This window comes from Acanthochromis polyacanthus, chromosome 6 (genome assembly GCF_021347895.1).
Source record: "Acanthochromis polyacanthus isolate Apoly-LR-REF ecotype Palm Island chromosome 6, KAUST_Apoly_ChrSc, whole genome shotgun sequence".
NCBI lineage: Eukaryota > Metazoa > Chordata > Actinopteri > Pomacentridae > Acanthochromis > Acanthochromis polyacanthus.
Window position 1 is genome coordinate 31,003,292 of NC_067118.1, and position 16,015 is coordinate 31,019,306.

At 38.8% G+C, this 16,015-nt stretch overlaps 2 protein-coding genes across 2 annotated transcripts; one reads left to right on the forward strand and one right to left on the reverse strand.

Annotated features, from left to right (window-relative positions):
* The first annotated feature begins 299 nt into the window (after positions 1-299).
* LOC110957405 (cadherin-like protein 26) lies at positions 300-8,416 on the forward strand. The gene is made up of 20 exons (XM_051948960.1): positions 300-427; positions 827-946; positions 1,068-1,214; positions 1,321-1,465; positions 1,583-1,758; positions 1,902-2,033; positions 2,119-2,301; positions 2,672-3,018; positions 3,127-3,269; positions 3,352-3,576; positions 3,681-3,908; positions 4,114-4,232; positions 4,340-4,417; positions 4,539-4,640; positions 5,228-5,338; positions 5,445-5,504; positions 5,700-5,804; positions 5,920-5,973; positions 6,116-6,163; positions 6,263-8,416. Exons 1-20 carry the CDS (start codon positions 392-394, stop codon positions 6,536-6,538), a joined length of 2,835 nt encoding a protein of 944 aa, XP_051804920.1. The 5' UTR covers positions 300-391; the 3' UTR covers positions 6,539-8,416.
* Positions 8,417-12,023: 3,607 nt separating this feature from the next.
* mtg2 (mitochondrial ribosome-associated GTPase 2) lies at positions 12,024-15,774 on the reverse strand. The gene is made up of 6 exons (XM_022203393.2): positions 15,311-15,774; positions 13,596-13,743; positions 13,216-13,331; positions 12,893-13,111; positions 12,656-12,794; positions 12,024-12,512 (listed from the first exon to the last, which is right to left on the reverse strand). The coding sequence occupies exons 1-6, from the start codon at positions 15,554-15,556 to the stop codon at positions 12,118-12,120; spliced, it is 1,263 nt and encodes a 420-aa protein (XP_022059085.2). The 5' UTR covers positions 15,557-15,774; the 3' UTR covers positions 12,024-12,117.
* Between the last annotated feature and the right edge of the window lie 241 nt (positions 15,775-16,015).

Below are 16,015 nucleotides of genomic sequence, written 5' to 3' on the forward strand. Positions count from 1 at the left end.
TTTTACACTTTTATGGAACATGGTTTTAATCGTTTTCTGTTTGTGCTATTCTAACACACTCTGTAATCACATTTAAAAATGAGCTTCATAAACATGATAACCACAGCATTTCTTTTAAATACTGCATAATCATAGACAATAGAGTATGCTTATTACATTCCTTGGAACATACACTCACACATAATACACGCCCAGTTTTGATAAAGTTTCCTCACTGCGTGGCTGAAACTATGAGGACCGTGTGACATCAGTTGCTTTACCACCCCCCTCCCACTCACAGGTATCCTGATACAAAGCCCGCATTGACAAGCAGCTGAGCTTTCATTTAGGTACAGTGAAGGAAGAGTCTATGAGGAACTAACTTCTAAAACAACACTTCACTGGATGTACCATGGAGTCATATCACTTCAGTCTTCTTGTCCTGCTGGTAAGAATTTGTCTTAGATAGCAGACCTGCTGGTACTTAAAACATTACTTACTCTTTGCTTTCGGCTGCGTCAGACTCCAAACATCACTTTATGTTTTAAAAATCAGTTTTTATTTGAAAGACGCAAACAATCATGAATGAGAATAGAATGATTTATCACTTTACCCTGTATACAACACTTCAAGAAACTGACTGAGGTGATTTTTCTGGTTGTCAACATTTAAAAGCAGCTACAACATTAAGGCAATTTGGAATTTGCAAATTAGATAATAATTGCACCTAGTATGTCTGTAAATTCTACACCAAGTAAAGTTCAGAGTATTAAAAAAAAAGCAGTTTGAAATAATAATCCTAACCATACAGTACATCTCACATGCACTAATCCAACTACTTTTGCAGTGCTTTGGAGTCCACATGTCATCTTCAGAAATTTTGCATCGACAAAAAAGAAACTGGATCATAGACTCCTTTGTAATCGATGAGGGCTATCAAGGACCTTTCCCATATTCACTAGGAAAAGTGAGTATCTACTGTGAAGTGCAACTCATTGATATAAAAAGTGCACATGATGAGATGCAGGAAAACCATTACGGAAAATGAGATCATTATCATTTGCTGTTGTGTCTTGTGTTTTCTGCAGATTGAGACTGAGAAAACCATTAACTTATTCAAGATACATGGTCAAGGTGTTGATGAAGAACCTCGGGGTATATTAGAAATAGATGAACAAACAGCAGAGATTACTGTCCTCGGCCCTGTGGACCATGAGAAATACAAAGTGTTAAAGGTTGGCATGAATTTAAGAAACATGCAATGATTTTGTGGAAAGTACAAATGGTGTGTGCTTGGTGAAGGTGTTTCATTATTTCACAATTCTTGCCTTTCTGCTACAGCTGATGTTTCAGGCAATTGATAGGAACAAAAATGTCATCGACACACAGCTGGGCATTGAGATAAAGATTAAGGACTCAAATGACAACGCTCCAAAGTTTGAGCGTGGATCGTACTCGATCAGCATTAAGGAACACACGCTACAAGGTAACTCCATTTTCAACAATTCCTGATACGATCTTTACTGCTGCTATAAGAGAATTATCCCTTTGTCGCAATGAGCAAGAATGAAATAAAACACATCTTTTCTTCTGAAACCGACAGACAGCGATGTGATTACTGTTAAAGCAACAGATGACGACAGCACTAAGGAATATAAAAGCATTAAATATCGAATAGTCTCTGTCGCTCCTGAATCTCAAGACCTGCAATTCTACTTAACCCAGGGGTTGGACTCTCAAACTGGAAGCATTTCATTCAAAGGATGTCTGGATCATGAGGTCAGAGGAATAACTGCTTGATGGTGTCAATTTATGACGAAAACGGGAATCTTTGAACTTTCCTAAATTTGAATAAAATGGCCAAACTCTATATGTTTGATGGCAATTTACAGTTAAACTGAGCTGTGTTTTTAACCCTTCAGAGAGCAGAGAAATACCGCATTATTGTGGAGGCCAGTGACCAAGGACAACCAAAACCGCTCTCCAGCTCCTGCACCATCACAATCAACATCGAAGATGGAAACAACCACATGCCTGTGATCACAAAGCAGACGGTGAGCAATTCTGTCTTTCGGTTACCTCGAGCAACTGCTGCCTAAAATACAACAGTCTCTTTACAAAGTTTTGTTTTCAACCTAGGGTCCAGGAAAGGTGAAAGAAGGACAGGAAAATGTCCTTGTTTCACGTTTGCAAGTTACAGACGCTGACACCAAAGGCACAGCAGCGTGGAGAGCAAAATACCACATCAAAGGAGACACAGAAAACAACTTCAAGATCACTACTGATCCAGAGACAAACGAGGGGCTGCTGTATGTGGACAAGGTATTTTTGTGTGATATCCTACAGCTGTTTGTTTAAATGTGCTCTATAAATAGCAGTGATTTGACTTGACTTTACAGTTTACTGAACTGAAGCTGCAGTGTATAAATATAAGTAGTTATGTAAAAATGAGCCACATACTGTTGCAGTCAATTTGAATTCCTGAAATGACTGTTGTATACTGATGCTGATGGTGATCAGTTTCATTTATCTACTGTTCATCCTGCTCAGATCGTGGTTCAAAAAATTACAATGCCCAATCCACAAGAACTTGTGCATCTTGTTTTTCTTCTGAAATGACAAATAGCTCTTGTGAATTCCTTCAAGATAAAGTGCAAAGTTAAACCGAAGCAACATTTTATCAATTTTACAGCATCTGAGCTTTGAAGACGGTCCTATAAGGAACATCACAATCACTGTGGAGAATGAGATCCCCTATTTTACATGCAAAGTGGTGGATCGCAGCGTTTGGAAAGTAGAAACTATCGGTGGTGAACTTTATAGCGGCGCCTCCATTAGCGGCGGCACACCTGGTGTTGTAAGTGGATCACAACAGACATCCAGCCATGTCGTGACAGTGACTGTGGAGGACGTCAACGAGGCTCCGGTCTTCGACAAACCTAACAAAGACGCTGTTTTGGTCGAGAATGCTGAGGCGGGACAATATCTGGAGACATTTACAGCCAGAGACCCTGATGTCGCCAGTGCAAACACATTTAAGTAAGTCATGAAGATGCTTCTGCATGCCAGTCGTACAAGACAGCCACATTCTATGTTTGCAAGTCAGTAGAGAAGCTGAAAATGTCTGACGGAACACATGTGTTTCAGATACGTCAAAGGAGAGGATCCTGCTGATTGGATTTCAGTGGATCCAAATACGGGAAAAGTCACCACAACAAAGATCATAGACCGAGAGTCAGACTTTGTTAAAGACGGCGCCTATGCAGTCACAATATATGCTGTTGACGATGGTAAAACCTGAAGGAGCATTTACATATTGTTCATTGCATATTCTTCATCACATTATTCAAAAAACTTATTTTTGGTCACCAGGGAACCCTTCAATGACGAGCACCGCAACTCTCACCGTGCGGATTGCCGACCAGAACGACAATACTCCATCCCTGGTTGTAAGCACATTGGACATCTGCCAATCTGACAAACCCTCTCTGGCAAACATCACAGCTTCCGATCGAGATGGGGACCCATTTGGTGGTCCTTTCAGGTTCATGCTTCACGGAGATGTTAAGGGCAAGTGGAAGGTGGAGCCTGCGCAAGGTGAAGTCTAGTTTCATGACTCCATTAATCAAGTCTTGTTTATTCAGTATTTCACAATGACATTTTACAAGATGACTGATTTTGCAGTAATTTTGGATGTGCAGGGTATTCAGTCAACCTGGTGAAGGACAACACAGTTCACTCTGGACTCTACGAGCTGCTTCTCGAAGTGTCTGACCTTCAGGGGGAGACGGCTTTCCACAAGCTGACAGTGACTGTGTGTAACTGCGTCGACGTAACGAGGCCAAACTGTAGATTGCGACAACTTCCTGGCACCACAGCAGGAGGATCTGCACTGGGGATTGTTTTTTTCAGCCTTCTACTCTTTGCAGGTGGGTCACATGTTCAGAGCAGTTATCTCTTGTTTAATGCGAATCAACAAAATGAAACGATTCAATGTTTTTCACAATTAAGTAATTAAACTGTGCAAACTGTGGATTAAAAATGTAAAATAACAGTTTTATATTTTGATCATGAGCTTTTCCTCAGGGTAACCAAATTCTGTGTGTATTTGTGTGTATGGACTTTATGCTTTAGGTTTGCTACTTTTGACTTTTCTGATGACCTGTAAGAGAGAGAAAGTACCAATGCCACCTGACAGTTCTGGACAATATCTGATGGTCCATAACACTGAGGAACAAGGAACCGATTGTGCAGTAAATATCTTAATTATAAAGTTACTCACACTTGCTTAACAGTATAGCCTAATACAAGCACGTAAAAAAAAGAGAACAAAACGTAAAACTGTTTTGACATGTTCAAGGTGAATTTCGAGCCATCAAAAGGTGGTCACAACGGGACACGGATCCAAACAACATGTCAAAGTTCAGTAATGAACTCAGTGAGTACTGTAATGTAATATGCATTAATGTTACAACAACCATAGAGGCACATTTTTATCACCTCTAATGCACCACGATAAATTTTCTTTCATTTATTTTTTAACTAATCCCAACTTGCAGCCTATCACTGTGCCACCAGCAGTGTCACTGGGTCAATCAGGGAAGTATGCAATGTCCCAAAACAACACCATGCAGCAAGAACAAAGGCAAAATTTGCAATGGGTAAGTTTATTATCATTATCGTCATTATAACTTGGTATCATACTATAGATAATTGAATCAGTCTGGTGAGATTTTGGATGTTTTGATTATCAAGAAATCTCATAAAAAAGACAAAAAACAACAGCTTACTCCTATTTATTGTCTGTGCAGCAAAAAAATCTGACATATTCTACTTATATTCAAAATTGCACGGGGCCATGGGTTGCATGAAGATGTGTTTGTTGTTAGCAAACCAAACCAAGCCTGAAAATCATCCCCAAAATGTACTATTTAATGCCCTTCTGCTCAAGTAATGGTTGCTTAAAAGTAGAGCTCCAGCTGTTTCAGGACATTGTTTAGCCTTTTACAAAAACTTTACATGTAGATTTAAGTAAAAACAGTGTTTTTAATTTTCATCTTTGCCGATAACAATTGACTTTGGGGGCTCAAAGTTGCAGACAACTTCGCTTTTGATTTCGGTCTTTTTAGAACATTTTTCGTTTTTTTTTTAACCAGTTTTGTTTCTTAAACGTTTTATGAAATTAAATTGAAGTTATTTTAACTGTTAAGTGCTTTTAAGGTTTAACACATGTTTTTTTTTTCCTTAGTTGGTGACTGACTCTGTAAGTGAAGGATTGCAAAGTCAATCAGGATACTTACAATCCCAAGGAAAAAGCTCAATGGAAACAGCTTTCCCTCGAAGAAACTATAAATACAGGGTACTGAAATTGTCATCATTATTATTGTTGTTGTTGTTGTTGAGCAATCCTGAGGCAGGCTGCCCTTTAAATTCAGTTCTAACTATTTCAATGCTTCCTTTTCCAGACAATCCATACGTCATCATCAGCCAGGGAAATGATGCAGCAGAGAAATTCTATGCATAAGGTACTGCAATCTCCTCTATGAGGTGTTTTCTTGTGAAATTTCTACAGCTGATAGTTTTTAAATCCACAGAGTTCAACAGTGAACTGTTATGTGTCATTATTAGACCTCGATTGCTGTTGTTAGGCATATTTTTGATGCTAGAAAATCCTTACGACGATGTACTTTTGAGCTTTGTGTGTGTGTGTTTTTCCTTAGTTGGTGACTGGCTCAGAAAATGAAGGATTACAAGCCAACTCAGGATACTTAAAAGGAAATAGCTCAATGGGAACATCTTTTTCTCGAGGAAACTACAAATACGCGGTACTGAAATTATTATTATTTTTATTATTATTATTATTGAGGAATCCTGTTACATTTAAAGAGGCAGACTGCTCTTTAAGTTGTGTTCTAACTATTTAAATGCTTTATTTTCCAGTCAATGGGATCATCAGCCATGAGCATGAGACAGTGGAGAAAATCTCTGCATGAGGTATGGAAATCTACTGCATGAGCTGTTTTCACAACACGAATTCTTATGTGTGACATCTCTTGTTATTAGACTTTTGGTGCTGTTGTTAGGTGTGTTTTTGAAACTAGAAAATTCATATAACTATCGACTTTCAATTTTCAAGAGTTTGGACGGATACAACCTACAAAACATAGGAACGCAAATAAATAAGGTAATGACAATATTGTATTCAGTCTTCGAAAGCTAGCGTAGTTCTAAGTGTGTGTTTTAATGTATTCTCTTTTTTGTTTTCCTCCTCTTTATGTCGTAGAAGCTGTACATTCTTGAAGCACCAGGTGAGGAACTAGGCGACTATGAACCCCACCAATATGTTGAGGAGGGAGATGAAGAACACAGTTTTGAGCTTGATGCCATTTCCATCCCTGATGCGCCCTTCGACCCGGACTTGGGCCTGGATTTCAGGTTCAGTGACCTGGCCTCGGTCTGCATGCCTGGCGACAGCACCGTCTACAGTACCAACTGTGAGACAGCAACTGTGACCCAGGAGTGGAAAACCATAAAAATGAACACTCCCTCTCATTTGTAGACAGTGCAATGTTGTATGCTTCTTAAGGTCACCAAATCCTAAGTATAAATATTACCTCCAGGACCTTCTGAATGACTCACAGCAGTTCATATCACCGTTGTAGCACAAAAACACAGTCCTTGTCAGAGAAAATGGCAAAAACTGAAACCAGGACAACACTGCATGTCATCGCTGTTCAAAGTCATTCATGGTTTCTGCTACTGACAGGCCATGTTACGCACACTTTGAGATCCTGTGTCTTATTGGTGGTAAATTTGATTACAAAAGTTTTCTATTTTTGATATAACCCAGTGCAGTTTAATTTATTCAAGCATTACACATATTGTTTGTTGATCAAATGCTCAGAAATAACAGGAAAATGCGTAGATTTCTGTAAAAAAAAAAAAAAAAAAAGTAACACAGACTCACTGTTCTTACTGCTCCATTATGCTCACTCTTGTATGTAGTCAGCATCCAAAGGCCTATTCTTAGCCAGGAATAACCAGAAACCTGAGGGATTGGCCAGCAGCAGGACTCCCTTTGTTGACTTAGATTATCCAGGATATCCAGAGGGCATATTTACACTTTCTTCTCTTATTTCAACAGTGTTGATGATGAAGAGGAAATGATCCGCACAGATATTTTTCTTAAATGACATTAACTGTGTCATAATGCAAAAATAGTGAGCTATCATCACTTATTTTTTTATGACATTTACTTAATATATCTTCAGGCAAGTGTTTTTTGCTTTACCTTTGCATGAGTCACATAATCCGTCCATAATCCTGACTAATTCGTATGCTCCTTTAATTATTTGTGGACTCTTTATGGATGGCTTAATGTGATTACTACATAAAAAGCATGTTGAATAACATGAAAAAATGCACTCTCGTTAACGAGACCGGGCCTCTTCATACACATTTATTCTTAATATAATTATTAGTATGAAAAAATACGACAATCCACACAGAACCATAGTTGTGTGGCCGGAGGTATGAGAACCTGATTTGGTGAGACAGAATCTCAAATCACTGCATTTACAGTATTTCACTTGAAGCAGCAAAGTGTTATTTTTTTATTTTTGTATATTGTTCATCAAAAATGTTTCATTCACTACAGGTTACATTAACTACTGATATGATTACGCACAGTGGCAACCAGGAAATGTGTTTTGCTTTTTTATTTTGATGTCTTAAGATTAATTTAGGTTATGTTTCCTTTTTTTTTTCATGCTCTGTTTTTGCCTTTGCAAACAAGTCATTTTTACATGTTCTCTTAAAATTAGGAACCTTGCTTGCTTTGGGTTTCTTCGAATAACATTTAACAGGTTAATTCAGAGAAGACATTTCTGATGGTTCCTGACACTTTACAGCTGCATTTAGTTTTATTTATTTTAATCTTTTGCTATCTGGGGGTAAAGAAATATTTCACAATATTAATCCCACAAGGTTTCTTGAAGCTCTTCTACTGCTAAAGTGTGAGTCAATTAGAAGCAGCAAGTTTTTTCGCAAAGCTTTTCAAAATGTTTACAAAAACAAGCAAGCAGAACTGCTTTTTCTATGTGAATGTTAAAAATGTAAGAAAAGATTTATTGTGTGCACATTTATTTTGAAGATTCTCCTAGCTGGTATTAGTTGTGGTTATTTTTGAAGTGGTCTTTCGTTTGTTTTTCTGTGACTATAAATGTGGTTGTTTTGGACTTTAAATGAAAGTACACAGAGGCTGAAGTGTATAATCACGACACAAAATTTTTTTTAGCAATTATTGACGCTAACACATTGTAGCATTATAAAAATATGCAGGTGTGTCTTGTGCAAATAAAAGAGCTCAAAAGAAAACACGATGATTGCTGATGCACAATAATTTCACGGCATTTCCAGTCAACCTTTACAAGCTTGTCAAACCAGTTTTCTGTGTTTGTTGTTTGGACTGTAGGTTAAGGAAAGATGTGTGATCGTGTGTGTGTGCATTTGTTTGTTCTATGAGCATGCGTGTGTTTTTAAGCTCCTATATGTGTTAGTGTGAAAACATGTCTCTACCTAGATCACACCATACAACACAAGTTTATCTGTATGTTTAATTCCAAAGATTTCTTTAACATTAAACCTCTCCAATACGTTTCTTTGTATAAAAATGTTCAACAATTACCACCTTTGTCAGTCAGTAAAACACTGACTCCTTGTGGTTACACAAGAAATTACAGTATTTGTATCTACAACTTTTGTCAAATTAACTATGACGACTATACTGTGTTGTAAAAATATTCTATAAATATTCTCCGGCTCTCTGGCTGTCATTTACTGGAGGGATCCCCTATCAAAATAAATGACTCCTCCAATTCAAATGAGTTTCTTATCAGCTGCATGACTGCACACTGCTTTTGTTTATGAAAACTTTAACTAACGAGAAAAATCATTCTCCCAATGAGTGAACCAAACAGCGGGGGTGGGGGGAGTGATGCCCCCCAAGATTTTCGTTGGAAATTTACATTTACGGGCTGCACAGTGGAATAGTGGTTAGCACTTTCGCTTTGCAGCAAGAAGATCCCCGGTTCAAATCCCGGCCTGGGATCTTTCTGCATGGAGTTTGCATGTTCTCCCTGTGCATGCGTGGGTTTTCTCCGGGCACTCCGGCTTCCTCCCACAGTCCAAAAATATGCTGAGGTTAATTGATTATTCTAAATTACCCGTAGGTGTGAATGTGAGTGTGATTGTTTGTCTGTATATGTAGCCCTGTGACAGACTGGCGACCTGTCCAGGGTGTCCCCTGCCTTCGCCCGAGTCAGCTGGGATAGGCTCCAGCACCCCCCGCGACCCTAATGAGGATAAAGCGGTGTATAGAGAGATATGTTTTGTTTTTGCTTAAGCACTTTTTATTGTTTAGTTGGCTGATGAGGTCAACTTGAAGCTGTTGAGTGAGTGCATTAAAATCCTCCAAGACAAATGTTACAAAGTGGTTGCTGGAGTTATTTCAATTATGCATATATTTATAGAAAATACTGAAATGTGTTGTGCACATCCAGCCACAGAACTTTCATAGATATTTTACACAAAGAACCATTTCCAATACTGCCTGCCCTTGCTCTGTTTTTTTTCTAATTTTTTTAAGCTCAATGTTTTTTTTTTTTTATTATCCCTTAATGTTATCTCTATAATAACATTTCAAAAGGGCAAAATGCTCTTAAATTACACCAGAATGCAGGAAATAGGATCAATAATTTTCAAAATTTCCTGGGGTAGGGCTTCCAGACCCCCTGTCAGCATCCCACAAACCAAATCTCACTCTGAGGTTTGGTCATAAGTTGGCAGCCCTGTAAAGGTGCCATATAAATAAAGTTATTCTTATTAATAATGAAGTTTAAACTTTGACACATAGCTGTAAGCAAAGCTACGTATATTTGGTGATGATAAATTGTTTGACAAACGGACTGTCCTGTGGCAATACAATGTAATTCCCTCTTGGCCATAAAGTATAATTTGACACATGCTGGTCAAGCAATAGCCACAAAGTTCATGTGTGTATCTGAGGAGTGGACCTCAGTACAAGTAAACACATTTTTTTATACTGTATCTTAGAGCTCCACTCTGCAGGGTCTTGCTTTGGTGTGTAGAAAGCCTGGAGAAACCAAATAGGAGACTGGGTGGGAGCTGCTGGTTAACCTGTAAGTCTTGCGGAAGATCATCCAAAAACTTTTTCCACCTGAAAAAACAAGACAATAAAAAAAACAACAATGATAAAGAAATAGCAACAAGGCATGAAATCACCAGTAAAAGTTAGGAGTGGTCCATTTAACCACACACAATGATGGTGTTAAAGGATATTAGTGATTGACACCAGCGAGACAGTATTAACATGTAATGCATGAGATCAGAGGCTGAGCCGATGGACAGGTGGCTGTTTTCAAAGATGCCTAACTGGTGTGAAGCACTGGAAACTGAAGGCAGTGGTGGACATGAAAAAACAAGGATCAGCTGAATAATAGATGAAACCGACTGCAAAGCTGGGCTAATTATAACAACCAAAAAGGATGTTTAAGGCTCCATGCAGTCATATTCTACTGCTCTATTTGCTCTAAAAGGTGCTATAATAATAATTCACTAACACAGGTAACATTCTCTCGCCTTAAATGTTCCTCTCCTTTAGGATTCTGTTCATATATCACTTATAATCGCTCTAGCGATTGCAGTTTCTGACCTCAGAGCCTAACCTTGGTAAAGATCCACCACTCTCGTAGTCTACGCATCGATCCCTAGCATAAAGAGGTGAATGTTTGTCTGTGTATGATAAAGACTAAAAAAAACCTGTTTGTTCTCGGGATCAATTTGTGGAATTCCTCAGCAACAGACCACAAGGTCAAACAGTTTAAAAAGTAATCAGCCTTATAGTCATGATCAGATAGATTCTCAGTAGCTATTTGTATTTGTGCAACTGATTATTGTTACACATGTATGGAAAAGGGGAAAATGAACATCCCTAGGCAACTCTGCAAAACAATCATTTTGAACAGCGATAGTAAGTCAGGGCTGTTTGTTTTGCTGTTCTTCTGCCCCTGCCTGCAGAATCATGCAGCTATAATATAAACTAACATACAGAAATACAGCAGTTGTGATTGTACCCTGGTGTATACACTGAAAGAATAGAACTGATTGTCACATATGCTTTGTACAAATAAGTACGCAAACATCTCTGCCATATCAGATTTTTTAAAATTTTTTCCAAATGATGGTGTTAACGGAAATATTCCCGAAGGATTTTAGTCACATTTCACATCGTGCTTATCCTTACATCAGTCCACAAATACGATAAATTACACATCAACCCCAAAGGAGGAGGGTGATGTAGGATAAGCTTTAAAAGCTCCGTCAGCTCCTGCATCCACACTAATATGTAAACTATATCTATGACTTTGTACTTAGACCTTAAGATTCCTTTACAAATTGTGGTACCTATATGTTTGATTTTTCTCCTGTTTCTCTATCCGCTTTCAATGTTTTCTACTTGCTACACTTTATCCAGTAAGTACAATATGCTGCCTGAGCAGAAATACAGACAACGAACATCTCAAGATGCCCTCTGATGTTTTTATTTGGGCTCTGCACTTACCGAACTAGTTACTTAACTACCACAAAGGTTCAATTAAACATGTATTGTTCTGCACAAACTCTGTGCAACACATGCCCTCTGCTGGTGAATTCAGGAATCGTATTTATTCTTCCAAACATTTTTGGTTGTTGTGCATCTTGTGCTCACATGCTCCGTCACCGCTCCTCATCTGTGTTTTTGTGGTGAAAGGAATTAACTTGGCATCTTTACGTGCAAAAATGAACTTCTGCAGACTGAACAGGGTGACCTTAAACTGTTTTTTTGTTAAAACTAAAATTCAAAAGTGTATCTCTGGTACAAATGGTGTAACATAAAGGTGCTGTAAGTAGCAATAAAAGTGTCAAGAAATCCCAAAAATATCCCACAGCATTAAGCGAAATATCATTCATTAATAACAAAAATGTTCTGTTTTGTTCATATATTTATTAAGCAATTGAAATACATTCTGTATCGTCCAGTATAAATATATACCACCGACATATCTGCGATAGCTTTTCCTACCACCTGGTGGGTTTGCTTTCCCCACTCCCGTCTCTTTGGAGGTAGCCGTCGTACAACTCCCTGAGGTGGAGAATGAGCTCCTCTGTGTTTTGTCCTGTCAGAGCTGACACCGGGATGATCCTCTGGGTGACGTGGCTCTTTAGAATTTCTAACTTCTCCAGAGCCTCAGGTAAGTCCATTTTGTTGGCTATGATAGCCTGAGGCCGCTGGGATAGACCAGGCTCATACTGGTCCAGTTCATAACGCAAGTGTTGGAGATGCGTCCAGGGCTCTGGTGCCGAAAGGTCCAGAACAAAGAGAAGGAAACGACAACGCTCTATGTGACGCAAGAAGGAGATGCCCAAGCCTCGATTTAAATGGGCCCCTCGGATGATACCTGGGATGTCAGCAACTGTACAGAGGAAATGTGAATGAATATCCCAGAAATTGAGGAAAATTATCAAGAGTGAGATCCTACAAAATCCTTTATATATTGTTGAAAATGAGGAAATAAGAAGAATGCTATAAAATATGCACGTTTTGCTTAAAACCAACCTGCAACTTGCTCGTGATCCCGGTACTTGACAATTCCTACATGTGGGTTGAGCGTGGTAAAAGGGTAAGCAGCCACAGCAGGCTTGGCATTGGAGATGGCTCTCAACAATGAGGACTTCCCAGCATTTGGAAAGCCAACCTGATAGGACAAAAAAAAACAAAAAAAAACCAACAATCCAATACATTTACAAGGTTGACAAGCCATTTGCTATTCATAAATGGAGTGTTCCTCCTCACCAGTCCAGCATGGGCCATGGTGCGTAGCTCTAGCTGAAGGACCCGCTCCTGGCCTGGCGTTCCTGGTGTTGCTGTCATTGGAGCGCGGTTCTCATTTGACAGAAAGAATCGATTCCCCTTCCCTCCAGCTCCTCCAAACACAGCCAAGTACTCCTGTCCATGCGTGGCAAGGTCCACTACCATTTTGCCCTGCTCCTTTACCACAGTTCCTAATGGCACCTTTATCAATGGAAGAACATCACAGGAAAGGTTCTGTCAGGCTGGAAATATCATTGAAGTGTCCATAGATTACATTACAATATTGATCAAATGCATGGACTCACACAAATGTATTTTGGGCTGCCGTTCCGGCCGTAACAGTTCTTGCTTCCTCCTGATTGTCCATCTTCTCCCTTGTAAACAGGAACCACTTGTGCCAATGACTTGACAAAGCGGTCAGCTGAAAGCAAACAGAGAATGGAAATGAAGCACGTTCTGGCCTGATAAGGAATAATGCAAGCTCTATTAGTGACTGTGTTGACAAAACTAATTCCTAATGCAAGGAACGTCTAATTGTTCATTATACTCCACAAAATCTAATTACATTTAAGCCAATGAGCTTTATCATAATGAACATATCTTGTGTAAAGATATTGTGGAATATTGATGGCAAACAGACTAGTGTCAGTGCACATTTGTGTAACCACACAGATGCCCAACTTACCCTTGATAATGATGCTTCCTCCATCGCCTCCATTCCCTCCATCGGGTCCGCCCCATTCTTTTCGAGGCTCACTGTGAAAGCTGGAGGCCCCATTTCCACCCGAACCAGCCACCAGCTTCACCCGTCGATGGTCTACAAAGTGACGGGTCTGCGGGACACATCAAGAAATAATCACACGTGTGGTCAACAGCACAATATTAGGGTGGATTACACAAAAATGATATGCAGATTGTTAATGTTTTGCTATTGGTTGGACGAAAGTGTTCTCTAAGAAGAAAGTTATAACATCATGAAACAACGCTCGAATGCATTTTAGAAATTTCACAAAACTTGTAATTTTGTTCCTGGTGAAACATTTTTTGACAACTGGTATAATAAGATACAGTTACTGCTAATAAATACTTCAGTAGAAAGAAAAACAGTTCTGCACTCGCAATATTTAATAAACTATGTGTAATATTTTACAAGATGGCATAGCAAAAATATCCAACAACAAGAAGACATTATTGTTATCAATAATGCTGCAGGACACAGAGGAGAAAGTCCTCCTTTGTCCCTAGGGCTGTCCTGCTTCTTAAATCAGCTCAGTAGACTTTCTATTCATTTTAACACACACATTCTTTTAGCATAGTATTTAAGAGCACCTTACTGCCCCATACGCGAGGAACAAACTGCACTTTAAGATTACAATGCTGTTTTGTCTTTTTGTGTGTAATTGTGTATCTTACTTGGTTGTCTTTTTAAGCTTGTATGCCCTTTTTAATTGCCCCTTGGGGACAATGTGTCATAATCAGGACTTGAATTGTAGAACTGGTGTTAGGGACGTAACATTTGTAGATGGCACCAGGAATGTGAAAGGATGCACCAAAAATAGTGGCTGACAAGAGGACTTCTGGTCTGCAATAGCTTGGCAGAAGACAATTATTCCAGCATTATATGATCCAAAGCACACAATAATGTGGGCTGACTTGAATTCACATTTCGAGTGTTTTAAAGAGAAAGACAGAACTTAACCCCTTCAGCAAAGATCAGCTGAACTGCTGAATAAAATAATTTTTCAGAGATAACAGAACATCAGGGGCCCCAAGTCTCAAATCTGAACAATAATATCAATGTGATTTGCAATTTTACTTCTTCAGTTTGTGCAATATCAGTTTCATTACCAAGTGTAATATTTCAATTTCATGGGCAATATTTCATGATCATGTGAAACGTACCTGGTCAACTCGTGCCTATTCAAACTCGTGCGTATGCAAACTTGTGCGTATGCAAGGGTTAGGGTTAGGGTTAGGGACGACAATTCAGCGTCTGCCAGTGGTTTATAAATCCATGTTTGATCACCATAAATAAATAATAAAACACTGATTTTACATTCACTCAATACACACAAGTTTGCATACGCACGAGTTGACCAGTATCCATGTGAAATATTGCTTTACTGTCTCGGAATCCATGCCAATATTACATCTTACTTTTGTATTCTAGTTTTATTAAAGATTTCCATTTTTTCAGTAATGTACCATTTTTATATAACCATACTGATTTTCTATTAGGCACTGTATTTATTCTGATGTTATTTAATGGTGTTTCGTGAGCAATATCTGGCACAAGCTTAAGAAAGGTCTCTATTATGTTATTAAGAAGGTATATTTAAACTGCTGTAAACCAAATCAGATTTACAATAACGTCAACATAAATTTGGATCAAACACGTACCAGCTTCTTTTCAGACATCTCTTTCTTCTTCGGGTTTCCTCGGCTTTTGTCGCACAGAGTCGTGGAGGTGCTCACATTTCTGACACCAACCACCGTTGGCCTCCGCACAGGAGACAAACTGACACCGAAAAACCTCAACTCGACACGTAAAACCTCTTTTGCTAAAAAACATCTTAAAAACCTGTCGGAGGAAGACAAACCAGGAGTTTTAAGCCTCGACAACGCCGCCAGCATTATGCCCTTCATCAGGTAGCTATTAGTTATCACTGTAAACTAGCTAACGGTTGTCAGTGTTCCCATGGTATCACCCCGACTTACTAGACAGAGAGGTAAATAAATAGTAAAATCATAATGTCAATTCACGAATGATATAGATTCCTTGTAAAATTGTTCGACGTGTTCAATAACACAACTGCCCACCACATGTTTACGGACTACAAGAATCGCAACTACGGGAGCCGTAAAGGGACATTGTGTCCCTTCGCTGCTACTTTGTGGTCGTCTACTGCCACCTTCTGGCTTGGAATGAATGTTAATGGGAAGACAGAGAAGAAAAAGAAAAGATACTGCTGCTAAAGCTTCAAAGATTTGAAGTATTTCAACAAATTTTGTTAGCAGCTAATATACTACTTAACTGACAAACTAAAAAGCTGAATAATTTTGGTTTGTGATTTATTTTGTTGGGCAGTCTTGATAAAAATGTCA

Excerpts from the sequence above, each read along its gene's own strand:
- mtg2 (XM_022203393.2), bottom strand. The coding sequence starts at position 15,556 with ATGAAGGGCATAATGCTGGCGGCGTTGTCGAGGCTTAAAACTCCTGGT. Across the intron at positions 13,112-13,215 it reads GCAGCCCAAAATACATTTGT|GTGCCATTAGGAACTGTGGT; the intron begins GTGAGTCCATGC and ends CCATTGATAAAG. Across the intron at positions 12,513-12,655 it reads GGATCACGAGCAAGTTGCAG|TTGCTGACATCCCAGGTATC; the intron begins GTTGGTTTTAAG and ends TCCTCTGTACAG.
- LOC110957405 (XM_051948960.1), top strand. The coding sequence starts at position 392 with ATGGAGTCATATCACTTCAGTCTTCTTGTCCTGCTG. Across the intron at positions 428-826 it reads TCAGTCTTCTTGTCCTGCTG|TGCTTTGGAGTCCACATGTC; the intron begins GTAAGAATTTGT and ends CTACTTTTGCAG. Across the intron at positions 5,339-5,444 it reads GAAGAAACTATAAATACAGG|ACAATCCATACGTCATCATC; the intron begins GTACTGAAATTG and ends TTCCTTTTCCAG.